This window comes from Bos indicus, chromosome 1 (assembly GCF_029378745.1).
Source record: "Bos indicus isolate NIAB-ARS_2022 breed Sahiwal x Tharparkar chromosome 1, NIAB-ARS_B.indTharparkar_mat_pri_1.0, whole genome shotgun sequence".
NCBI classification, from domain to species: domain Eukaryota; kingdom Metazoa; phylum Chordata; class Mammalia; order Artiodactyla; family Bovidae; genus Bos; species Bos indicus.
In genome coordinates, this window is record NC_091760.1 from 72,950,776 (window position 1) to 72,977,346 (window position 26,571).

The window sequence follows — 26,571 nt, forward strand, 5'->3', positions numbered from 1 at the left end:
ACTCCCGGAGTTCACTCAGACTCAGTCGTTGATGCCATCCAGCCATCTCATCCTCTGTCGTCCCCTTCTCCTCCTGCCCCCAATCCCTCCCAGCATCAGAGTCTTTTTCCAATGAGTCAACTTTGCAGGAGGTGGCCAAAGTACTGGAGTTTCAGCTTTAGCATCTTTCCTTCCAAAGAAATCCCAGGGCTGATCTCCTTCAGAATGGACTGGTTGGATCTCCTTGCAGTCCAAGGGACTCTCAAGAGTCTTCTCCAACACCACAGTTCAAAAGCATCAATTCTTCGGCGCTCAGCTTTCTTCACAGTCCAACTCTCACATCCATACATGACCACTGGAAAAACCATAGCATTGACTAGTCAGACCTTTGTTGGCAAAGTAATGTCTCTGCTTTTGAATATGCTGTCTAGGTTGGTAATAACTTTTCTTCCAAGGAGTAAGTGTCTTTTAATTTCATGGCTGCAGTCACCATCTGCAGTGATTTTGGAGCCCCCAAAAATAAAGTCTGACACTGTTTACTCATCTGTTTCCCATGAAGTGATGGGACCAGATGCCATGATCTTTGTTTTCTGAATGTTGAGCTTTAAGCCAACTTTTTCACTCTCCACTTTCACTTTCATCAAGAGGCTTTTTAGTTCTTCACTTTCTGCCATAAGGGTGGTGCCAGTGCTGCTAGTACCAATAAAAATTTGAGAACCACTGTTCTGTGGATAGGAGAGAGAACTGAAAGTTCTCTTAGGTTTTAGTATTGCTAGAGTGCCCTTCAGGAAAGTTGTGTCAGTATAGGCACCCTCATCTGCTGTGGAAGAGTGTGTCTCTGTCAAACCTGACACTGTGTGACCTGAGCAAGTGACCTCAGTTACGCCTCAGTTAAGAATTTGCAAAACTACCGGGTATACAGTAAGTCTCTTTTGAAGTGTTTAAGTCTGTTAAAAAAACAAAACCCACAAGCTTCCTGGGGAGCTCTGAACCACCCAAAGTTTGTGGCAGGTGGCCCCCTGGTGGCCACATCCTTTAGGTTGCCTCTGGTCGGCCTCAGAGATGCCAAGTGAGGTGAGCAAGGGATTCATACCTTGGGTGTCAATCCTACTTCACCGAGAATGGGAAAGGAGTTGCTAGTTTAAATTCTTCAGCCCTAGATAGTCTCCAAGGTGTGAAAGGAGTCAGGGAGAGGACGTAAAGCCTTTAAGAAATTAGGAGGGAAAAGATATAAACAGAAAATTTTTTGTGCGTCCAGTTTAGTCTTTTTGCTTCCGAAGGCTTAGCTTCGGTTTCTAGAGCCTGAGGCTGTGCACTTAACGAGGGCCATTTTCCACAGGCCGTACAGCCTGCTGGCTCGTGTGTGCAAGTCCTCACCGCCTCCTTCAGACACGCTGGAGGGACTCCTGCGGGCTCACTGCCCAACCCCACTGTAATCCTTCTGAGCTTAGGACCCAGTGGCTGCCAGGCAGCCTGGCCCCGCCTCTCCGCGTATCAGCGCCCGCAGATTGGCAGCTCGGCTCCGCCCCCGCCATGGCTGCCGCCTGCTGCCGGGGCTGCTAACTTGCTGCCGGGATACTGGTCTCTGCCGCAACTCTCCGGCTGATCTGTCCGCGGGCGGGCGGCGCATGGGTCTCCTCCGAGGCGGGCCCCCGTGCGCTCGGGCCATGGCGCGTCTGGGCGCTGTGCGCTCCCACTACTGCGCGCTGCTGCTGGCCGCGGCGCTGGCCGTCTGTGCCTTCTACTACCTGGGCTCGGGCCGGGAGACCTTCTCCAGCGCCACCAAGAGGCTGAAGGAGGCCCGCGCCGGGGCCCCTGCTGCGCCCTCACCGCCGGTGCTGGAGCTGGCGCGGGGATCCTTGGCGCCGGCCCCGGGCGCTAAGGCCAAGAGCCTGGAGGGCGGCGGGGCCGGGCCGGTGGACTACCACCTGCTGATGATGTTCACCAAGGCCGAACACAATGCCGCGTTGCAGGCCAAGGCCCGCGTTGCCCTCCGCTCCCTGCTGCGCCTCGCTAAGTTCGAGGCGCACGAGGTGCTTAACCTGCATTTCGTAAGCGAGGAGGCCAGCCGCGAGGTGGCCAAGGCCCTGCTGCGGGAGCTGCTGCCGCCCGCCGCCGGCTTCAAATGCAAGGTGAGCGGGGCCCCAGCTAGAGGCTCCGGATAGGTGACTCGGTCAGTGTGGGGCCCGGCCTGGATCCAGGGGTCAGGAGGGAGGTGTCTTAGTTGCGATGCCCATTGCCAGTGCCAGCAGAAGCCTAACCCCTTAACCCGTACCCTGCCTGAATTGTGCGTTCATAGCACGCTGCAGGCATGGTCCGGGGGGGCGTGTCTCGGAGCCTCTATTAGCTGACTTCCTTGATCCGAGCTTCCCTTTAACTGCGGCCCCCTGGAGAATCAGCAAGCCCGCTCTTTCCTGATGTGGTTGATTTCAGCAGTCAGTGCCTTTAAGTCTGCCCCTCTGTTTATTCTTTTCAGTGTTTGACTTTTGAGGATGGAGCAGGTCACTTGAAGGTGCAGCGTCTGCTGGACAAGGTCTTAGGCCGCTTGAGTTGTTCAAATTACAGGGACATTTCTCATAGCTCTAAGGATTTCAGTTGAAACTGGTCCAGCCCAAACCCAGCCCATGTGAACCATTTCATCTCCTCAGTGTGCCTCCTTCTTCCCTTCTCTTCAGGGTCATGAACCCATTTAGAAAAGCAGCGGGTTCCTCCCAGCAAGAAAGTGCTCCAAGAGGTAAAGATATAAGATCTGGAGAGGGCAGAGCAGAGCTAGTCGTCTTGTTCCGGGCTGGACCACCTGGCTCTTCTTGTGAGAGATTGTATTCTTCAGTCAGCCAGCTCAGTCGCTCAGTCATATCCGACTCTTTGCGACCCCGTGGACTGCAGCACACCGGGCCTCCCTGTCCATCACCAACTCCTGGAGCTTACTCAAACTCATGTCCATCTGGTCGGTGATGCCATCCAACCATCTCATCCCCTGTCATCCCCTTCTCCCACCTTCAGTCTTTCCCAGCATCAGGGTCTTTTCCAGTGTGTCGGTTCTTTGCATCAGGTGGCCAAAGTATTGGAGTATTTCAGCTTCAGCATCAGTCCTTCCAATGAATATTCAGGACTGATTTCCTTTAGGATTGACTGGTTGGATCTCCTTGCAGTCCAAGCTTAGTGTTAATGGCCTCAGTTAAATTACATGTCTCCTTTTGACCTAATAGTTGCCCAGAGGGGATCTAAGGTGTGATTTTGGGATAGAAATAATGTGCACTAAATCACTCCAGTCATGTCCGGCTCTATGCGACCCAATGGACTGTAGCCCACCAGGCTCCTCTGTCCAGCGGGATTCCCCAGGCAAGAATACTAGAGTGGGTTGCCATGTCCTCCTCCAAGTGATCTTCCGGACCCAGGGATTGAACTCGTGTCTCCTGTCTCCTGCGTTGGCAGGCGGGTTCTTAGTAGCTGATCTTAAAGGATGGAGACTGGTGGTAGGGGGAGGGGCGGTAAGATTAGTGTACCATGCGTTTGTGCTGGGTGAGTGACTAAGGGGAGCCAGTGCTGGCCTCCTGCAGGGTTCAGGGGCCTGTTGGTGTTTGTTTTTGGCCGCACCACACAGCCTGTGGGATCTGAGTTCCTCGACCTGTGTACCTTGGAGTGGAAGTTAACCAGTGGACCTCCAGGGAACTCCCTTTTTTGTTGTTGTTGTCTACAGAATCAAGTCCTCATTTCTTGGCAGGGCTGTCTGTTGTGGGGCCGGGCTCCTCAGCCAACCTCCTTGTCCTTCCCCTACTAACTGTACTGAATGTGCCTTTACACAAGCTGTACTCTCTGCCCAGAGCGTCCTTCCTTTCTTCCTGGGCCCTTGACCACGGTTTACGTAGTTTTCACCTTCCCCCAGGAATTCCCCCAGAACCGGGGACAGTCTGTGCCCAGCCCTCCACAGCATTCTGTTCCAGCTTTCTGCCATAGCATCCAGTCTATGCCCTGCCCAGAAAAAATGAACCCTTCAGGAACACCCACCAGTCATAGTGAGGCACCTGGTCTGGATTCCATGGTACAGGAGGCCAAGAATCCAGGTCCAGGGTCCACTGTCTGAGCTGGGGTTCTTTCAGCCTGGGGCTCATGCCGATTTCCGTAATTGCAGTGTTGGGAGGTAGGGCCTGGCAGCCTGTTCCGGGTGTTCCTTAGGACTCCATTGTTTTGAGAAATCCTTTGCTAGTTCAAGGGAGAAAAGCAAGAGCCTTTGATCATAGGGCCAGTCTGGATAGAGCTGGGTAACTGCTGGTGACCCCGCCTCCCTTTGCCTCTCAGGGGCATCGGACTCGACTGGTGCTCCAGACACCACCTTGTAGACCAGCACTGTCATTGTTTCACTTTCTGAGTCAGAGGTCACACCCTGGGCCTCTCTGCCCCGTTACTAGGACTCTGCTGTCCCCTTCCTGAGCTCCAGCCACAGTGTCCTGTCATATATCCAACTTTTTCCAGCCTACATGCCTCTGCTTCTTTTGTTCCACCACCAGGATACACTTTCTGTGTGCATCGCTAAGTCTCGCCCATCTTCAGATACCATTTCCTTGTTGGAGCCATCCAAGGAGCCTCCATTCGAGAGGCACGTCTTCCTCATGTACCTGGCTGGTGCGGTGGACTGCATGCCTTCTTATCTCCGGTGTCTATGCCTGGAACGTAGTGGGCACTATAAATACAGGTCTAGGGCAGGTCCAGGCTCAGGGCCGGTTCCCTCCTTGGAGTTTGTGTTTCATGCTCCAACTCTTTCCCTCTGCTGGCCTGGTTCTGACGGTCAGAGCCATCACTCAAGACCTGAGGCAGCTGCAGATGACCTGAAGGAATTGATACCACCCCACCAAGGCATGAGGAATGAGGGTCTGGGGGCTTCCGACTTGATGGCTGTGTTCAGATAAGGGTTTATCATTTTCAGCTAAATGGCTTTTATTCCTTTTATTTTTTGTATGTGAATCTGTTTCCTGTGTGTGACCACAGTCATCTCTGTCCGGCCCTCAGGAGCCCATCATGTATGCTTAAGTCCCCTGAATGACTGAGCATCTGCTGTGTGTCGGACCCTAAAGTCACAACTGCAGGGAACACAGACGGGGCAGGTACAGCCCCTGACACCAGGTACCCATGGTACATCACCCATGTACAGCCTGTCCCATTGCTGAACCTGCTGGATTGGGCACGAGATAGTCCCGAGGGAGGGGGACAGCACTGCGTTTAAACCGCAGGTGGCCAGTGACTATTTGGGTGACGTGGGTGACCCCTCTTTGCGTCTCAGGGCCTCCCAGGCCTCCTCTCAAATGAAGATTTAACCCCTACTGCCCTGGGAGAGGTGAGGATCAAGTGCCACCTCGTGTACTGCAGGCAGCCCTGTGCTGCTGTGGCCGTTGTTGTGTGTCCGGTCTCACAACACTCTTCTACTCTGCTGACTTCTGGGAACTCAGCCCTGGCGGGCCCTGTAGCCATTGCCTCCCTGCTTTTTCGGGTGCCAGCCCCCTGCAGAGGCCCAGGGGGACTTTCCTGGTGCTGTGGGCACACCCTCAGGCATACAGCATGATTGCTTCTTGTGCTGTGCTATGCCTCAGATAGTGACCACTCAGAAAGGCCATCTCTGAACCCCTTTTCTGAAGCGGCTGCCACCCTATTAGCCTTCATTATCTTTCCCATCACCTTGTTGGTTGCACACACTCATTTGTTCATTCATTCAACAGAGATTACTGAGCGCTTATCCTGCTGCAGGCTCTCTTCTAGGTGCTGGTGGCCAGCAGGAGCAGAGCCAGGCCCCTGCCCCGTGGAGCTTACATCCCAGGGCTGTAGGGGTGTGGAGGAGCTTGGCCCAAACAAATGAACAGAAGTCCTCACAGAGTGAGTCAGATCATGATCATGTAGAGAAAAGTCAAGGTGGATAAGGACACAGGGAGTGTCCGTGTGTCGGGGTGGGGAGTTGTGGGCTGTTTTGTACAGGTGGGCAGGGAAGCCCTCACAGATCCTGTTAACATCTGAGCAGGGGCTGAAGGAAGCGAGAGGAAGAGCTATTTGAACATCAAGAAACAAGTTTGAGAAAGTCACTACCCTGTTTCCTAGTTTGCATTCTGCCCCTCCCTCCTAGAGTGTCATGTCCACAAGGGCAGGGCATTACTACCCTCTTGGTCTGCTGGGGTGGACAGCCGCCCTGTTAATGCCACCCCTGTTTCTGGCCTGAGTTGGGAGTGACAGACAGACACAGGGACAGGTGCCTCCCATATCTGGAACACAGGCCAGACAGACTTCTGGAGGGACAGGCTGCTCTGGACAGCAGCTGGCCGCCCTTCAGGGAGGGGCAGACTGTTCAAGGCTAATCCCAGAGGAGAAGAGAACCAGACAGGCCTGCTTCTCACTGCAGTTTCTCCTCTTTCCCTGAGGGAGGCGGTAACATGTCAGGTGGGGAAAGGAGGGCTGGGGAGCTGCAGGAGGTGGGGAGTGCTGGTCTACTGGGGCACAGATGGCGTGAGACAATGGATGGTGTTCTCTCTTCCTCCATCACTGTTACATTTTTAGCACAGTTCCTGGCACATTCTAGGCTCTCAGAAATATTTTATAGTCGACTGATTGATAGCTGTATTAATTAAACCTGAGAAATCACAGAAGGGTTCTTGGTGTGCTGCCCCTGGTACATCAAACTTCAGCCATCTCAGAGCACGAGGCTGGGTTGGTCCATCTCCAGATGACAAGTTAGGAACAGGAAGGAGGCCTTGTGCTTTCTACACTTAAAAGTGACCACTAGATTCCAGGAGGAGCGGGCTGGGGACTTGGGGTAACGAGACAAAAGTTAAATCTCGTTGCACACCTTTTTTGAATTTGTAGTTTCTTTTATTGCAAAAGGAAAACTGTGAGTTGCTTTGAAAAGCCCCAGCTCATAGTTGAGGCTCTAAAGAAGCCTGAGGGTAAAAACCTCAATGCTGGCTTCTCAGTGAAGCTAATGACAAACAGGTGACATTGCAACGCAGATTCCCCCACCTGTCTTGGCAGCAGGTACCTTGACCAGAAGAAAACTTTTGACTAAGTTATGACCATCTGGGAAAGAAGTGATCAAAGAAGTGTATCCTCAAGTAAGATGCTCTTTGAAAAGACTAGATGACATTTTATACTCTAAAATTTAGAGAATTTACCAAATGCAATGGAACTCTTAAATTATAATACATTTATGATACAACTGTAGTAATGTACCAGTGTATGTTTCTCATGGGAAACTTCAGTCATGGATCTGTAGGGAAGAACTTTGTATAGTATTATTGTATCATGCACAGTGTATCATGCACTCTGGATAACTTCACAGATAAGTTTTAAAGTTTTAAGGTAAAGTCCATCCATAACTAAGAGCAGCGATCGTCATGTATACCTGATACCTGGGTGAGCTGGGCTTCCCTGGTGGCTCAGCGGTAAAGAACCTGCCTGAAATGCAGGAAACTCAGGTTTGATCCCTGGATTAGGGAGATCCCCTGGAGGAGAGCATGGCAACCCAGTATTCTTGCCGGGGAAATCCCACGGACACAGGAGCTTAGTGGGCTATGGTCCATGGGGTCACAGAGAGTAGGACACGACTAAAGCGGCTGAGCACAGCGTGCACTGGGTGATTTGCAAATACTGTGGGGGCTTCAGTGCATGAATGAAATGTTCCAGCTTAGGGTAACAGTCATTCTTCATGATCACTTGACTGTTTTCTGTTCCAATAGGTCATTTTTGAAAGACCGATGATTACATTTTCTTGCAATTCAAAAAGCTTGAGATATAATTCATGTCCCATGAAATTCACCCTTTAAAATACACAATTCAACAAAACTTGAAAAATTTGAGACCTCCCTTCCTATGACACTGTCACAGATCATTGACATGCAGTTCTATCATGATGTCATTAGAATCAGAAATACATCTAATTAGCAGCTTTGTAGATAGCTTAATATTAAAAAATACACAGTGGTTTTTAACACATTGACCAACTTGTTCAGTTATGATCACTAATTCCAGAGCATTTCATCACCCCAGAAAAGAAGCTGTACCATCAGCACTCATTCCCCTTTCACCCTTTCCTCTCAGCCCTGGCACCCACAAACCTGCTTTCTATAAATTTGCTTGTTCTGAACATTTCATATAAATAGACCTTTACTTCTGACTTCTTTCACTTAGCGTGATGCTTTTAAGGTTCATGTTGTGCATGTGGCAGTACTTCATGCCTTTTTAGTGTTGAATAATATTCTGTTGTATGGCTGTACCACATTTTTACTTATTTATTCATTAGTTGATGGACATTTGAGTTTCTGCTTTTTGGCTATTATGAATAAATTGCTGTGAATATTCATTTACAAATTTTTGTGTGGATATGTTTTCAGATCTCTTGGGTATATACCTGGGTGTGGAAGGGCTTGGTGACTGTGAGGAGCTGCCAGACTTTTCCAGTGTATTGTTATTTTACATTCCCGTCAGCTGTGTGTGAGGGTTCCAATTTCTCCACGTGCTCACCAGCACTTGTTGTCTGTCTTGATTATTGCCATCTTACTGGGTGTGAGGTAGCATCTCATTGTGGTTCTGATTTTCATTTCCCTAATGACTAAAGATGAGATGATCACACATTGATAAGGACAGCCAAATAAATATATTTGGGATTTTTCTTACATATTTAAGGGCTTCCCTGATAGCTCAGTTGGTAAAGAATCTGCCTGCAATGCGGGAGACCTGGGTTGGGAAGATCCCCTGGAGTAGGGAAAGGCTACTCACTACAGTATTCTGGCCTAGAGAATTCCATGGACTCTATAGTCCATGGGGTCGCAAAGAGTCGGATACGACTGAGCAACTTTTGCTTTTGCTTTTGCTTACTTAGGCTGCTTCCCAGGTGGCTCAGATGGTAAAAGTGTCAGCCTGCAGTGTGGGAGACCCGGGTTCGATCCCTGGGTCGGGAAGATCCCCTGGAGAAGACAATGGCAACCCATTCCAGTACTCTTGCCTGGAAAACTCCATGGACGGAGGAGCCTGGTAGGCTATAGTCCATGGATTTGCAAAGAGTTGGACATGATGAGCAACTTCACTTCACTTACGTATTTCCCAGGATACATTTTACAAGAAATACTAGGTATCTTGACTCTTCCTGCACATCCTGAAAGATGTTATAACATCTCTGGAAACACTTTTTACTGAAGGACAAGGTTTGGAAATTTCTGAGGTGTTTAGTAACTTTGGGGGCTTTCCTTTGGGATCAGCTGGTAAAGAATCCTCCCGCAATGTGGGAGACCTCGGTTCGATCACTGGGTTGGGAAGATCCCCTGGAGACGGGAAAGGCTACCCACTCCAGTATTCTGGCCTGGAGAATTCCATGGACTGTATAGTCCATGGGGTTGCAAAGAGTTGGACACTACTGCGCAACTTTCACTTTAGTAATGCTATACCTAAAATCAATGAGGTGGTAGTAGTATAAATACTTGATTAGGAGAATTGTAACAATATTTGTTCAGCACTTTAGAGCTTAAGAAAGTGCTTGCACAAATGTTTCACCTGAGCATCACTGTGACTGGTGAAGGAGCCTCTAAGGCTGAGACATCGGTGCTTTGCTTGAGCTCCCACACTAAGAAGTGGGGCTGGACTGTGATATGTGCTTTGGGGAGTAGGAGGCAGGACAAGACAGGGAGCCACTGAGGGGCACAATCTGTATCATCCCCCTGCCCAGATTCCCTGAATAAACATTCAGTCTGAATAAAGACTGTGCTTGCTGCCATCATCGCTTTGCAGAGCCTTGCAGAATCACCAAGCATTGGAGCAAGCAGGAAACTCTGACCCTCTGGGTGCAGTGTCCTCCCAGTGAGCTGATAGATTAGCTGATAGATCCTGGGCAGCAGGGCAGTGACTTACTCAGTATACACAGGGCTGGGGTTAGAATCAGCCTGGGCCCTTCCATCTTCTATTTGAGTGTCAGTGTTTTCAGCGGCCTCTCTAAAGCCCAGGGCAGAGTGGACAGGATACAGGGTCGTTTTCACCATCCCAGTGGAGTTTCTTCCGGTGTTTCCAAGGATCCCTCAGGCTGGAAAGGGGAGTGGAGGCACCTCTCTGACCTTTGGCAGGCCAAACCTCTGCTGTTCCCTCGGGGCCAGCTTTACAGCTGTCCAGTGCCTGAGACCACCAGAGAGTTAGTTTTGGGTGAGCTGTAACATTGCTCCCAGGGAAACTACGTGGTGTGTCACCTGTTTGGGGGTGCACGCTGGGGCCGGTTTGAGAGTAGCATCAGCGCGCCGGCCTCCCAGGCCAGAAGGAGGAGGAGCTGCAGGAAGGCAGCCCACACTGGACCACCTCCTTGCTGGTCACCGCATCCTCCCCGACAGCCAGCAGGGGGAGAGCTTGCCCTGCAGCTCCCGGGCAGAGTCACCTCTTCTGCCCATCGCGCCGCGTGCAGCGCCACTCACGGCCACTGGAGGGCACCGCCGCCCCGCGTTTGCTTGGCCCGAGCCCGGGCCCTTCTCTGCCTCTCCTTCCACTGAGGAAGCCTGGGGCGCAATCCTAGCTGTTTTTGTTCATTCTCCACGAGCGTCCCCCTTGCTCACTGCCTCCGCCACAACGCCGCTCCGTGTTTTAGAAAGGAAGAACGAAATGAAAGGCAATCTGTCTGGCGGTTATGGGTAGTCATTTCCTTCCCGCGCCGGGTGTAAGCCTGTTTTGATCAGGCCCTTTGGAAAAAGCGGGTGAGAAGCAAGCTGGGAAGGTTTGATTCTGGACGGGGAAGGCTGCAGCGCTTCCCTGCAGCATAGAAGGAAGAGTGTGGATGGGCGGTGCGGTGTGCTTCTATGCCTCCCGAGCCCCCGTGCTCCTCCTTGGTCCGTGCCCTATGAGCACTGTTCCGGGGCAGCCTCTCAGCCTCCAGGGTGCCTCCTTTGTCCAGTCTGGGGTGCCCATCACGCCTAGCATGGACCCTCTGGTGAAGGGAGGGGAACTGTGTCTCTTGGAGCAGCTTGAGGGTGGAGTCTCTCTCACCTTGGATAAGTTCACCAGAGCCCCAGGGTTTTACATTGTGTCCATGCCCCCAGGTATCCAGGCTCTTAGTGGGGACTTGGGCAAGGGGACCGCGTAGTAAAGAGGGTGCCTGTTGACCTGGGTGCTGGACCTGACGGGACCCTTGTTGCCTAATTGCGGGGAGCCTCCGTGTCCTCAGCCGTCAGATGGGCTTGGATCCCCTCTTCACACCCTTCCTGGTCCAGGGCTCTTGCCTTGGCCTTGGGACTGCTCCCACTGGCCTGTAGGTTGCTTGGGGTTGGTCAGGATGGTCAGGCCTGGCCGGGAGAGGCAGCCCTGTGCTCTCCTTCCTGTTTCAGGTGCCTGTTCTGAGCAGCTGAGCCAGGCCCTGTAGGCTGGCACAAAGCCTGCTGTTAACTTAATGTCTTTTAAATTCAAGTCATTTGATTTATTTATTGGGATAATTATTGTCGAGCCGCTCCAATTAAGTGGTCCCGGTGCTGGTGGGTCAGTGTGTCCTAGAGGCTCTGGAGCCCTGTGCTGGTCCAGGGTGCACTTTACTCTCCTTGGGCCTCCTCTTCCTCTCCTGGCTGGAGCTTCCCACCCTTCCCTCCACTAGCCAGGTTTGTCCTGTGCCCACCAGGGACAGGCCCCTGGGCAGGAGTGCATAGTTCGGGACTTGACACCTGGACTCAAATGCAGTCTGTGACATGTGGGGACAGTGTAACCCCTCTCAGCCTCCGACCTCCCCAGAGGGCCTTACCAGGGTGGTTATAAGGTGAAAATGGGCACCACTGGGCCCCGGCACACGGCAGGTGGTTAGTTAGCGGTGGCTGCTACTTGTGGTACCTGAGTCGGCATTGCGGGGAGGAGCCTTTTCTCATCAGTTTGGAAGGCTGGCACCTATTGGTTCAATTGGAGAGCAGTGATGGGAGTTTGAAAATCAGAGTTCTGTACAGATTTATTTCAAGGTGTCTCAGTCTGTTTAGGCTATTGTGACAAAATACTGGTGGCTTATAAACAATTTCCTGTGACTAATCAATTTCTGACCACCACGTCCCCCTTCCGCACGTGCCCAGCACAGGTCCGGCTCTGGGCAGAGGCTCAGCAAATGCTAGCTTGCTTTGGCCTGTGTTCTGGAGCAGGTGCTGCTGTTTCTTATCAGGATGGGGAAGCTGGTCTGTGTTTTGCTGTGCCTTCTTTGTGAAGGTTCCTTTCTAGAAGCTCCAATTCTAGAAGTTCTAGAAGGTTCCAGCATTTTATTTAACTCTTCTTAATGGTGTTTTCTCGATCTGATTGCACACAGCAATTGTTCATAATCTTTTTGGGAATTCAGCAAAGTATAAACTGTAAGTGATTTTGAAAAGCCAGGAGACCCGAATCCCCCAGAGCTTACTCATTTCCTTTTCCCACCCATCTCTTTGAGTAGGGTCTTGGGCCTCACCCTCTGGGGTCCACACCCCGTCAGCTGCTGTGAGGGGGCCCTGTTGTACCAGATTAGCACGGCAGTCCAGGACACGGGCTCCGTGAGACCTGCCCAGACAGTCAGACTCCTTGAGTCCTGGTTACTGTGGGATTGTGAATGGGCTTCACCGGCTCTGGCAGGTGGACGGTGGGTTAGTCATCGTTTGAAAACTTGTACAGGATTCAGCAGAGTACATGCTTTGTTCTGCACAGCCCCGGCCACCCCTGTCTGGGGAACAGGAAGACATGGGGTAGGGGATACCAGGGTGTCTGGGGCTGGTTTTGTGAGGATGGAGGGGCTGTCTGTGGGTGTCAGGGAACTTGGGATGGCACTCATCGTAATGGGACCCTCCCAGTCTTGCAGAGGAGGGAAGCGAGGCAGCTGGGGCAGCAGAGTGGCTTGTGTTCTGTACCTGGCCGGAGAGTCATGATCAGAAGGTGGGGCAGTGGGAGCCACAGGGCCTGTGAGGCCCACCCGCTCGGTGCTGGTGGCTGCCGTGTAGCTGTGCTCACCGAGCTGCCTGGAGTCGCGGGAGCCCCTTTGAGCCTCTGGGACTTTGCTCAGGTGCTTCCTCTCCTGAACGCCCAGCCCGCCCTTTATCTGGTTAACTCCTTTCACCCTTCAAGATTAGGCTCAGCTGGGTGCCGATAACGTGGGGAGGCTGTTCCTGACCACCCCACCCTGCGTTGGCCCTCCTCTCCCTAGTGGCGCTGTGCTGAAGTTGGCTCCTGGGCAATTACTCCCGGGGGGCCGGGCTGTCTTCCTTCCTCCCGAGTCTGGGGACGTGGTGTAGCACAGGGCCTGGTGTGGGGTCCGACCCAGCAAGAGCCTGCCAGGTGGGCTCAGGTGGTCGGTCGAGTGCCCCTCTCCTAGATATCCCGTGCGCGTGCTCCCGCAAGGAGGACAGGGATGGGGACAGTGTGGGTCCCTGGCATCCAGAGAGGCCTCTTGATCTAGATGACGTCTTCCTCATACCTTTTAATGCTGGTCCTCCAGACAGGAAGGTGTCCGGTCTGAAGCCAGCTGGGAAGACCCAGGTGTGTGTTGGAGACGTCTTCCTGGGTTTCAGAACTCTCCCCGTGTGTTACTATGCAGGGCTGCTGATGCTGGTCTGGAGGAGGTGGGAGGGATCGGCCTCTCTCTCCCCTTATGCAGGCAAGGGCAGGGGGCGGCAGTGGCTGCTTGGTCTGCGCAGAGCCCCCAGTGGGTGAGCCTGGAGCCTCTCTGGTAAGCCGCCCAGCCCCTGCCCATCGGCTCACTCTCTGAGTCCTACCCAGGGAGCCTGATCCTGGGTCCTGGGGCTCTCCCTGATCCCAGCTTCCTCTGGCAAGGCTTCCAGTGTCCCTGAGCCTCAGTTTCTCATCTGTGAGATGGGCAGGCGCATACTAGCCCTGAGTGATATTCCATAGCTTCTTACTGGCATGTTGAAACTGGACACGGGAAGTTGTAAAACACGTGTCCTTTCCAGGCTTTCCCAAGTGGGAGGATGGGAGACTGGAGGAGACTTGACGCCGTTGTTCATCTCTTTCTGGGGTCGCCCCGCCAAGTCCTGCTCGCCGATTCTACTTTGCTCCTCTGGGAGATACTGGTTGATTTCCTGGCCACTGCCGCGAGCCAGGCTGTACCTGGAGCCAGGGGACGGGGTGTGGAAGCTCCCTCAGGGGTCTCCCAGCGCCAGTGTTGCTCTTGCACAGGTGGCATCAGTTGAGTGGCGGGCCGCTGCTGGACTCCATCTTCCTTCTCTTCCTCAGTCCTGGGAGGAGGGAGGGCTTCTCCCCGAGGAAGAGGTTTCCCAGGTGAGGATCCCGAGCCCAAAGCAGGTTCAGAGCTTGGGCTCTGAGGCATGGAGCCGGGGTGGGAGCTGACCTTTCTGGCTGGTGAGCTCTGGGCGCTAAGCCCTGTGCTGTCAGTTCTGGGGCTTCATTCCAGGCCCTCCAAACAGGGGGTGCTGTAGGAGAGCTGGTGTCCCCCCAGGAGGGTTCCCACGGTGCCCTCTGCTCGCGGGGGCCTCACACACGTGGCCTCTTCCTCTCGTCACCGGGTGCTGTGAGGAGAGCAGGTCCCCTCAACCTGCTCACAGTGGGTCTCTTATTCCTCCTCCAAGTTCCTGAGAACCAGCCAGGGGGCCTCTGTAGAGGATGTGGCCTGTGTGGTGTGTTGTTTGGAGCCTCACTTCCCTCTTGTGGCAGCAGGTCCAAGAGGTCAGGGCTGGAGGCAGCTGGAAAGGCCGTGAAGTCCTGTCCCCTTCTGTTAACTTGTGAGGAAATGGGCCCAGAGATGCCGAGTGACGGCTCAAGGCCACACAGCGGTCAGCGGATGGGGTCCGGGACCCGCTTTCCCTCCTGTGCTGACTCCCTGCCTGCTGTCCGTTCTGTTTGTTCTGAAGCCAATTCCTGGGCCGCGCTGGTCTCTGTGTGTCCTTAGCTGAGACAGCCATCAGATCTCACCCACCTGTGACTGCCTGTGTTTTGTGTACGCTGAATGGCCTCGCTGCCCGATCCACTGAGCAGCTACTCCAGAGTCCAGCTGATGGGGTGGCTTCAGATGCAGGCCCCAGGGCCTTCGGAGAGGCTCCCACTGTCCTGTGGCCGGCCTACGTGGGGCCCCGAGGCAGGCTGAGCCTGTGTGAGAGTGTTTGGAGGGGGACTGAGCGTGTGTAAGTGTGTGTGTCTGTGTGTGTGTAGAGGGGCTGAGCCTGTGTGTGTGTAGAGGGGCTGAGCCTGTGTGTGTGGAGGTGGGAACTGAGCCTGTGTGAGTGTGTATCTGTCACTGAGCATGTGTGTGTGTGGAGGGGGGCTGAGCCTGTGTGAGTGTGTATCTGTCACTGAGCGTGTGTAAGTGTGTGTGGAGGGGGGCTGAGCCTGTGTGAGTGTGTATTTGTCACTGAGCATGTGTAAGTGTGTGTGTGTGGAGGAGGGCTGAGCCTGTGTGAGTGTGTGTGGAGGGGGGCTGAGCCTGTGTGAGTGTGTGTGTGTTGAGGGGGTGGGGCTGGTAGGATCCCACGGCTGTCCCCTGCCTGAGTCTGTGAGTGTGTGGAGGGTGGCTGAGTGTGTATGTGTGTGTGTGGTGGGGTGAGGCTGAGCCTGTGTGAGTGTGTGTGTGGAGGGGGGCTGAGAGTGTGTGTGTGTGTGTGTGTTGGGGGTGGGGCTGACAGGATCCCACTGCTGTCCGCTGCCTGAGCCTGTGTGTGTGTGGTGGGGTGGGGCTGAGCCTGTGTGAGTGTGTGTGGAGGGGGGCTGAGTGTGTGTGTGTGTGTGTTGGTGGGGTGGGGCTGATAGGATCCCACTTCTGTCCCCTGCCTGAGTCTGTGAGTGTGTGGAGGGGGGCTGAGTGTGTGAATGTGTGTGTGGAGGGGGGCTGAGCCTGTGTGTGAGTGTGTGTGTGGAGGGGGGCTGTGTGTGTGCGTGATGGGGGGAGGCTGAGCCTGTGTGAGTGTTTGTGTTGGGGGTGGGGCTGATAGGATCTCACTACTGTTCCCTGAGTCTGTGTGTGTGTGAATGTGTGGAGGGCAGCTGAGTGTGAGTGTGTACGTGGAGGGGGGCTGTGTGTGTGTGTGTGTGGTGGGGTGAGGCTGAGCCTGTGTGAGTGTGTGTGTGGGGGGCTGAGCCTGTGTGTGTGTGAGTGTTTGTGGACGGGGGGCTGAGCCTGTGTGAGTGTGTATCTGTCACTGAGCGTGTGTAAGTGTGTGTGTATGTAGAAGGGCTAAGCCTGTGTGAGTGTGTGTGTGTTGGGGGGTGGGGCTGATAGTATCTTACTGCTGTCCCTTGCCCGAGTCTGTGTGTGTGTGTGTGTGTGGAGGGGGGCTGAGTGTGTGTGTGTGCGTGTGGCGGGGTGAGGCTGAGCCTGTGTGAGTGTGTGTGTGTGTGTTGGGGGGTGGGACTGATAGGATCCCACTGCTGTCCCCCGCCTGAGTCTGTGTGTGTGTGTGTGTGTGTGTGTGTGTGTGTGGTGGGCTGAGGCTGAGCCTGTGTGAGTGTGTATGTGTTGGGGGATGGGGCTGATGGGATCCCACTTCTGTCCACCACCGGAGTCAGTGTGTGAGTGTGTGTGTGCAGAGGGGCTGTGTGTGTGAGTGTGTGTGTGGAGGGCGGCTGAGCCTGTGTGTGTGTGAGTGTGTGTGTGTTGGGGGATGGGGCTGATGGGATCCCACTGCTGTCCCCTGCCTGAGTCTGCACCCCGTCAAGCCCAGTCCTGCTGTGTCACAGGGTCTCTGGGCACCAGGGAATGGGCTCCCCGCTGTGGAAGCTGACATCGTGACGCAGTAGGCACTCTGGTATCTCTCTCTGGTTTACCATCCACCTGGCCCACCTGGAGAGTCCACCCTCCGGAGCCCTGTTGCCTGAGCGGGTCTCGGTGGTACCTCTGTCCTCCCCTGCTGCCTGCAGACTGGTGAGGCTGCCGGGTGAGAGGCCCTGGCGGCGGGCTCTGCGTTGGTTCTCCCCACTCCGGGTGCAGCCTGGCACAGGGATGGGCAGGAGCTTCTCGGATGAGCGTGGTGTGGGCTTCAGACAGGCCTGGGAGGGCCCCAGGCCCACCTGATCCCTCTGGGAGGCAGTGGGGAGTGGTCTGCCTTCTCCGAGCACCTTCCTCACCCACACAGGGGCACGGCACCGCACCCCGCCTCAACATGTTGTCGTGGGCATGAAACGACATGACAATGTGTCTAGAGGACCCGTGTGTGATCAGTAGAGTGGACTAGGGGTCTGCGGTGGACCTGAGGCATGGGGGCCCCCTCCTCCATGAAGCCCATCCAGGTCTGCCTCCTGCCCCCCAGCGGCAGTACGCTCTCTGGGTCCGCCCCCTGGAAACCCCCTCATGGCCTGCCTCGCTGGACTGCATCTGCCCATCCTGTGTCCCAGGTCAGATCCTGGCGTAGGTGGCCATGCCCCGGCCTGGGCTGTGCGGGCTGGCTGCCTGGATGCTCAGGTTTGTCTTACAAAAGGGCAAAGTTTGGCACAGAGGTGGCCTGGGCTGCACACTTCTATTATGTTCTGTGTAGGTACTGAGTGAGAGGGTGACTGAGCCATGGGACCCGCCGAGCTGCCTTATCCCCCTGTGACACCCACCTCTCTCAGAGTGGGGGAGGGACAAGCTTTCTGCTCACAAGAGCAGCTCGTGGGAAGGAGACCTCGCTCTGAAGGCACCCTGGAGGGAGGTGGATCTGTGCCCTGTGGTTGGCAGGGCAAGCTGCTGGCGATTTTGGCTGCTGCTGATCTGTGTTAAGATGAGTTTAACTTGTGGCCAGTGTGGAGTGAGACTTTGGTCCTGGTCCCCAGGGATGGGCACTGCTGACACCTGAAACACAGCCGAATTTTCAGATCCCTGATCGCCCACCTACTCGGGGTCCGGTTGTGCTGTAGGTCACTCAGCCAGGAGCAGGCAATGAATGGACGGGGTGTGGGTCCCCAGCTACTTGCTGCCAGCCTCGGGGGCACAGATCGCCTGCAGTCCACAGTGGACAGGGCTCCCTGTCCACAGACAAGCTCCTCAGCTTGTCTGAGAGTCTTACTTCCATGGGTTCCTGTCTAAAACCAGCCTGGTTAATGACCCCCTTTGGCAGCGGGGGCTGGGGTGTTACACAAAGTGTGGTGAGCAGTGTTGGCAGAGGAAGTGAGGTGTTAGGGGGTCAGTTGTGTTTAGTTGTCTGTACTTCTGACTCCTTGAGCAGCTTTTGCTTTGGCCAGAAATGTGAGCAACTGAAGTTGGTCATTGATATGGATCTCAGAGGGTCGCACAACTTTTGAGAGCAAATGTGGAATGAAAGCGTTCCTCTTTACTACGGGGAAAGCTCTGTCTCAAGTCCCTGGTCTAGGAGGTGAAATAGGATCTTGCTGTCTCACTGCCTGTTCTCAGGAGCTGTTGACATACAGCCCTGTTCTGTGATGTGCTCAGCATCTGGAAGGGATTTCCAGATGTCTCTGGGGGATCTGTTAGAGCCTGGAAACATGGGAGTTTTCTTGCAGCCCCGTGAGAGTATTCAGCTCTGAGGAATCAAGAGTCCTGGGCCTTCGGGGGAGTGAGGTTGCTCCCACTTTTTTGTCATCACAAACATTGCTGCTGTGACCATTTGGGTGACCATCTGCAGACAGAGACGAGCTTGAGCTCCTCCAGTCTTCACACCTGGAAGGGTCTTCCCTGGTCCGGGGGTCTGTGCACCTTCCTGGATGCTGCTCAGTGCTTCCCTGGCGCGGTGGTCCCCATGCCAGCTCCGAGTTCTGCCGAGGACCTGGTGTAGACTCCCCTTTCCTGGGTGGGTCTGGATGCCTTTGTTTTGGAAAGTGGAGACTGCGGGCAGCTTTGCGGGCAGACTCGCATGTTCTCGGTGCCACTGCAAGCCTTCTGGTCGAGTGGAGACCTGACCTGCTCTTCCCCAGCATTTCCTGAGTCTCTTAGAGGAGGTACCTCCAGCTGCAAGTGCAGCGCCTCTGTCTCGGGGGCCTGGCTTCAGGACTGGCTGCCACTGGCCATGTAACGGGGGCAGACAGCCACACCCCTCTTTGGACCTCATTGTCCCTCTCTGAGACGTGAGGGCTTGAATCAGTGACTTTACATATAGGCTCTTGGCTCTGTCCGTGTTGCTCACCCACTTTGGATTTTGTGACTTGCAGAGGGGTCCCCACTGTTGTGGGCACAGCTGTGGGCCTGAGCTGTGGCAACTGGCAGGTCAGGGTGGAGGCTGAGGGCTGCCTTGCAGGGCGGCAGAGGCCTGGCCCTCACCAGTACCTGGCTGTGCCCTCTGTGGAACAGTCTGTGTGCTCACACAGCTTGAGGGAAGGGCCAAATTCCAGTGCTTATTATGACCAACCTAGATAGCATATTCAAAAGCAGAGACATTACTTTGCCAACAAAGGTCCATCTAGTCAAGGCTATGGTTTTTCCAGTAGTCATGTATGGATGTGAGAGTTGGACTGTGAAGAAGGCTGAGTGCCGAAGAATTGATGCTTTTGAACTGTGGTGTTGGAGAAGACTCTTGTGAGTCCCTTGGACAGCAAGGAGATACAACCAGTCCATTCTGAAGGAGATCAGCCCTGGGATTTCTTTGGAAGGAATGATGGTAAAGCTGAAACTGCAGTACTTTGGCCACCTCATGCGAAGAGTTGACTCATTTGAAAAGACTCTGATGCTGGGAGGGATTGGGGGCAGGAGGAGAAGGGGACGACAGAGGATGAGATGGCTGGATGGCATCACCGACTCGATGGACGTGAGTCTGAGTGAACTCCGGGAGCTTGTGATGGACAGGGAGGCCTGGCGTGCTGCGATTCATGGGGTCGCAAAGAGTCGGACACGACTGAGTGACTGAACTGAACTGAAGGCCAGAGCAGATGAATGGTGACGGAGGGAAGCCAAGCTGCGCTGCTGGCCCTGGGGGACCTCACCTCCAGAGGCAGAGGGGCGCTGCTCTCTTTCTGAGGCCTGTGTGAGCCCAGGTGGCGTTGCTGCCGGGTGAAATCCCCACGGAGCAGTATTTACCGTGTGCCTGGGAGTGTCTGCTCTGTCCCAGGGCACTGATACACACGGGTGTGTCTGTGAAGAGAGGGAGAGTCAGAGCCCTGCCCTTGTGGAGCAGACCTGGGAGGAAGAGGACTGAATGAGCCAGTGATACTTGTCTGCTTTGCTGCCTGGGACACCGGGAAATAGGGGCTCGAAACTGGGTGGGGTTCGTTTCATCTCTTGGTTGTTCCTTGAGAAGCAGATGAGTACATTGTACCGCCTCCTCGGAGGTGAGTTAGGAGGTTTAGCAGGATGAGGGGGCTGCGAGGCTGTTGCAGTCTTTAGGTGGGAAGTGGGGGCTCTGTCACTGAGAAGGTGGCATTGGGCCAGAGACCTGGCAGAGTGAGGGAGCTGGGAGAGCGTCTGGGTGCCTGGTGGTTTGAGGAACAGCAGAGAGGGGCCGGGGGCTGCAGTGAAGTCGCTGGGGTCGGGGGACGTGGCAGGGATGGGGCAGTCCTCGCGGGAGGCCCGTGAGAGCTCTGGCTTTGTCGGAGTGATGGGAGGGGCCACTTCTGGGTTCTGAACAGAGAAGGGTCACTCTGGCTGCTGTGTGGACCGCGTGAAGAGGAGACCTGTCAGCAGGAGGCCAGAGAGAGGATGCTGGCCTGAGTAGGTGGAAGCTGGGGGGCTGTCGGGTGCAGGGGCGGGATGCTGGGCCCATCCAGGAGAAGGGTTCTCTACGCTAGAGTTAATTCAGACGTGGGCCTGTGGCCTCGAGAGGGCTGTCAACAACATGTGCCTCTCCAACAGAGCTGGGGTTGTGGTGTTTTCATTTAACACTGAATTTTCCTAACAGTAGGATCCAGTTTTCTACAAAATAAGCAAAAGAAAAAGCATGAGAGAGAAATAAGGGACAAAAGAAGAGCGGGAAGGAGAGCAGTGACCCTGCAGCGTGCGCGTGTGCTCAGTCGCTCAGTGGCATCCGACTCCTTGTCTCCCCGTGGAGTGTAACTTGCCAGACACCTCTTTCTCACTCGTTGGGACTCTGCCCTTGGTGAGGGGACAAAATAAGAAAAGTGGAATGAGGGCAGGCCACGGGGGTGGTTGCCTTGCCATTCTGGAGTCAGAAGAGCCTGGGCTCAGAGCTGGGCCTTGGCCACCGTCCACCACGTCCCCTGGGACGGGTGACTTCGCCTCTCCAAGCAGCCACGGCCACCTCCTTCATCAGGGGCGTGGTGTTGGTGGCGGCCGGCTGCTGGACTCGTGCTTGTCCACGTTGCTTCCTGACCCTTGCTTGGTTTTGTCCCTTTGTGGCCCTACGGTGAGCAGATGCCGGTTCCTCGAGTGGCAGGGCGCAGAGCAGTGCTGGGAGTGGGGCGTGGCGGGAGGACTGTCTTAGCTGGAGGTTAAGGCGGGGACTCAGGAGACCCAGTCCTGACGTCAGCGTGTGTGACCTTGGGGAGGCAGAGACTCAGCCCGTGGACGCCTCCTGGCCGCCAGTACTGCTCTCGGCATTTTAAACACATCACCTCACCCTCAGATGGAGGCAGTGGACGTGAGCAGAGTCCCCAGAGTCAGGCCATTGACTCTTTCCTTCACGGTTTTTGCCAATATCCTAGAACTGCCTGCAGCATCAGCTGCTTAATATGTATTTTAAATCGACTCACTTTTTTTCCTCTTAGCCTCTCCTTAGGTGATATCTGTGAAATCATAGTTCTAAAGTGTTTTAATTTTTGCAGTGTTTTACATATCAAAGTAAGTCTGTGAGTATTAAAGTGGTTAGTCTCTGTGCTCCTTCAGAAGTCCTGTTTGTCCCCTCCGGAACCGATGCCGCATCTTGGGGAGCATTGAGCCAGGGCCTTTCAGGAAGCTTAGGTGTGGCAGCACCAGGAGATGATGGACACTGTCCTGGTTGCATGGAGCTCAGCTGCGCGCTCCGGGGGCCACGGTGCTCTTGGGCGCCTACTGTGTCCCCACCCCAGAAAGCCAGGAGGGGAGGAGGATCACGTGATCTGAGGGGGATGTGGGAGACCTGGCTGAGGCCACCTTCCTGCCTGCTCGATGGAGACAGGAAGCTGGCTCAGTGCGTCCCTTGGGTGTCACTCACGAAAAACAGCAGTGTTCTTTGGGAGGTCACAGGTCATGGGAAATGGCCACACAAAAAAGAAGAAGTCAAGGGATCTGGTGGATAAGACCTGACAGCCCTACAGCTGGCCGACTCCTTGGTGTGTGGGCGAGCTGGGACACTTACCCTAAGATTTTCACAAAGCAGACCTTGCGACTGCAGGGTCACTGGGGCTTCCAAGGTGGCTCTGTGGTAAAGAGTCTGCCTGCCAATGCAAGGTTCGATCCCTGGGTCGGGAAGATCCCCTGGAGAAGGAAATGGCAACCCACTCCAGTGTTCTTTCCTGGGAACAGGTGTCTGGCAAGTTACACTCCGTGGGGTCACAAGGAGTCAGATACAGCAGAGCGACTGAGCACACACACGCGCTGCAGGGTCACTGCTCTCCTTCCCGCTCTTCTTCTGTCCCTTCTCTCTCATGCTTTTTCTTTTGCTTATTTTATAGAAAACTGGATCCTACTGTTAGGAAAATTCATTGTTAAATGAAAACAACCCAAACCTCATAATTTATAAAAGAAGTGAACTAAGGAATGATTATACCTACTGCGTACAGATTATTTGAGCTCACTACACAAAATCTTTAGTAAGTGCTGGAAAAGATAGGGAGTGACTGGCTGCCTGCAAGAGTGCTGCTCAGGGCTGAGAGATGGGCCCTGGGAGTGGGAGGCAGGGCGGCAGGTGGTGGGGCTGGCCATGGCGCTGTGGGCATGGGATGCACTGCACTGTAGAAATCATAGGTTTGTGCCCAGGGGCCCTCCAGCTGTGTCATGATATCTGCACGGGCATGTGGCCTGTGTGATGGCACTGCTAGCTGGTCATGGACATGTGCAGACCTCCCCCCTACCCCTTTTGCCTTCAGCATTGCCCTGGAGGGCATCTGGGCCCACTTCTCTGTCTCTCTCCCCTCCTCTCAGTGTGTGGTCTTCTCTTGGGTCCTTCCTCACCCTCCGTCCCCGTGACTTGCCGTGACCCCTGGTGGTCATCCTGGAAGTCCACTTGGAAGGCCCAGGTGTTTGAAGGTCTGAGAGCAGAGCACATACAAGACAGACAAGCTTTTTCTTGCGTATCCTTCTGTGTGTAACCTCTGTACCTTGCTCTGCTAACAAGGTCTTCATCTCATCATCTCCTTGCCCAGGACCCTCCCACCACTGGGGGTAAGGAGGTGAGGATGGGCAAGGGGGAATCCAAGTTGGTGCCATCATCTGGGCACCCAGAGGGGCTGGCTCCAGTTCCTGAGCCCGGGGCCCATTCTCCTCCAGACACGACAGGCTGCTCTTCCTCGATTTCTTGTTGGGCTCCTGAAAAGTGTCAGTCGCTCAGTCATGTCCATCTCTTTGTGACTCCATGGACTGTAGCCTGCCAGGCACCTCTGTCCATGGAATTCTTCAGGCAAGATTACTGAACTGGGTAGCCATTCCCTTCTCCAGGGGATCTTTCCAAACCAGGGATCGAACCTGGGTCTCCTGCATTGCAGGCAGATTCTATACCATCCGAGCCACCAGGGAAGCCCTCCTGAGTCAAAAGACAATTGACGTCTCAAAGAGGGAGGAGGTTTATTGTAACCATTTATCCTTATGCCATTACAGGCAAGAAAATGGAACAAGGTGGGAACCTGCGCGGGGTAGAGGGTGGGACTGGGGAGAATGACCAGCATGTGTGGAAGGTGGTATGAATTCCCCACACCCTCGTACCTGAGCAGAAGCCCACAGATCCTTCAGCTCCTCCCCGCCATTTGCCACCTTGTCCCTCTTACATTCTATTTTCTCCTCGTTCTGTCCTGCTCTGGTTGACTGAGGTTTTGGAGACCTGGAATGTGGCCCATCTCTGTTGAGGTGGTGATCTGTGCTCTGGAGAAAATAAGTCTGGTAATTGAATAGCCAGGAGTGCGGTGGGGTGGAGCAGGGGGAGTAGCTTCTGTTTTGGTTGGGAAACTCTCAGGAGGTGACATACGAACTGGCACCGGAAGAGCTGGAAGGACACAGCTGTGCTTGACTCTAAGGGAGAGCATTGTGAGCAGAGGGAACCAGTGGTGCGAAGGCCGTGAAGTGGAAATGTGCTGGCATGTTTGTGGGATTGAAAGGCTGCCAGTCTGTTAGCAGATTTTTCTTTCCATCCTAAAAATATTCATCGTGTTTTCACATTCATCATTGATGTTCTTGAGAAAACAGAATTTTTTTTCCCCCCCAGGGAATCATTTGCCTGCAGCTCTTGTTGGAATTGATTACTAAGACCACCCAAACTAGGATCACACTGGTGGGAGCTGACCAGCCTATGGGGGGACCCACTCAGCCCTCATGCAGTTGGAGTGCTGCAGAGCCAGGCAGCTCCGATTATTGCTGTATCGTGACTTGGGCTGTTTATTACAGAAGGTATTTTTTGTATCAAATCAAGGTATTCTTGCCTGGGAAAGGCATTTGAGCACTCGTAGAACAGGGTGATTAGATCAGCTGTCCTTTACTGAGTTCCTATTGCATTCCTCACAAAAGCCTGGAGACCAGCAGCATGATTCTCTCCTATTTTCAGATGGGGTAGTTTTGGGGTTTTGACAGAGGTTGCCAGGTGATGAAGTGTGGACTTAGCATCTGATCCCAGAACTGCCCGCAGACCCAGCTGGGCACTCCAGCACACGTGAGATTCCACCCCAGACTGGTGTGCACGGAGCAGGGTGATAGCTGTCGTGGGCTCTCTCCTGTCAAGTCCAGAAGCTGGCACTGCAGCTCTCCTGCCCAGTGCTCTGGGAGGCCCCTGGGAGAAGCAGGCGCCTGTTGGCTGTTCCTGCAGTGCCTGGATCCCGCAATGAGAGCAGACTTCCCGGAGTGCTGTGCTGTCTGTCTGCCCTCCGGCAGCTCCTCCAGGGACAGCTGGGCCCAGGGAGGTGACATGGCCATCCTTGGTGGCCCTGTGCCTGCCGCCCTTCAGACAGGCCTTGGCGTTTCCTGGAAGCCTGGTGTCTCCCTGGGCGCAGGGCCCGCCCCACCACCTCCCTTCTTGGCTCCAAGAGCTCTGTGTGACCTGATTCGTAGTGGGCGTGCCGAGTGATACATGAGTTTTCTCTTCCAGGCTGAGCTACGGCTTGGCATGGCTCTGTCCCCAGTGGACATTTAGTGGAGCAGTGGTCTGGCTCTTCAGGCCTGTCTGTGCCACTGAGCCCGGGGCCAGACATCTGCCCCTGCCTGTCACCAGGCTGTGCCGTTCTGGGTGCTTTGGCCTCCCCATGTTGGAGAAGGTGTTGTATGTAATGGATATGAGGCAAACGTCCCTTCTCCCCCATCCCCAGGCTGTCCTTTGCAAGAGAGATGTCTTTCCAGTCTCTTATTTTACGTGGCACTCTCTCGGTTACATGCTTTATTTTGAACAACAAAGTACAGCTTGAGACCACCTTAGCCTGAAGCATTAATTACTGAATATGGGTGCTCCTAGAATTCTCTTGACAGACTTCATTAAAGGTAAAAGGAAGCCGAAAAATTTAACAGAGATTTAGCCACTGTTTCTGGGATTTTGATCTCATAATTATAAATGTGGAATATTGATATAAGGGATCCTTTTAAAGTGGCTGCAAATATCTGGTTATAGGCTGGTGAAAAAACCAACTGCCTTAATGGTATGGACATTGGTTCTCTAGGGCTGGGAGAGATGCCATTTCTGGTGACAACATCCCACACAGATTTATAAGGGGCTGTATCTGAAACATCTTGAATGGATGATTGGATGATGTGTTCTGGAAAACTGCTCTGAATGACTCAACTTGACTCTGGGGTTGGTAAAGACATTCGTGTTGAGGCGCACATGAAGGGTTTGGAAAAATTCAATTTGTAAGGTGTGTAGTAGATGGAAATAATCATGAATAAGATTTTTATAATTTAAAATATGTACATATAAATTGGGCTTCCCTGGTAGCTCAGACGGTAAAGCGTCTGCCTACAATGCGGGAGACCCGGGTTTGATCCCTGGGTCGGGAAGAAGAGAAAGGAGAAGGAAATGGCAACCCATTCCAGTATTCATGCCTGGAAAATCCCGTGGACCAAGGAGCATGGTGGGCTGCAGTCCGTGGGGTTGTAAAGAGTCGGACGCAACTGAGTGACTTCACTTTCACATACATAAATTAATAAAAGTTGCACATAAGATTTGGCTTTTTAATCTACATCTCTAAAAAAATTGTAGTCAGTTGCTGTAAACTGTCATCTTGGATCTTCTCGTGGGTCAGCTGCCTTCATTATGGGAGTCACCCTGTGGCCCTGGGTTTCTGGGTTATGTGGTATTTCTTCCTGCGGCCCCTGAAGTGGGGGATCTGAAAAGGAGGGGCAGAGGGAGGGGTAGCAGGAGGGGAGCGTGTTCTCTGCCCCCTCCCTCTTTTTTTCTCTCTTCCATCACTCTTGCTTTGATCACCGCTGCCAGGCACTAGCCCCTGGCTGGGCTGGGGGGCTTCAGAGAGTGCCAGACTCTGAGCCCACCCTCAGGAGACCACAGTTTACAAACCTGTTTGAGATCCTGGCAGGCCTGGCGCTTTGATTCACGCTTGCAGTGTCTGTGCTTTGCTTCTTGCTGCAGAAAGTGTATTCCATGGAACATAATAATTTATCCTTAAGTAGATTTATTATATGAAATA

General features: G+C 53.9%; 1 protein-coding gene across 2 annotated transcripts in view; it reads left to right on the forward strand.

Moving 5' to 3' along the window:
• The first annotated feature begins 1,485 nt into the window (after positions 1 to 1,485).
• XXYLT1 (xyloside xylosyltransferase 1) overlaps positions 1,486 to 26,571 on the forward strand; it is a 173,927-nt gene continuing 148,841 nt past the window's right edge. The window contains exon 1 of one of the 2 annotated variants that reach the window (XM_019957663.2): positions 1,486 to 2,111. In XM_019957663.2, the coding sequence (XP_019813222.2) occupies positions 1,608 to 2,111 (504 nt within the window). In that variant the 5' untranslated portion in view covers positions 1,486 to 1,607. Of the gene's footprint in view, positions 2,112 to 10,539; positions 10,680 to 26,571 lie in introns of those variants that run through there. The other variant, XM_070789569.1, reaches the window with a different exon arrangement.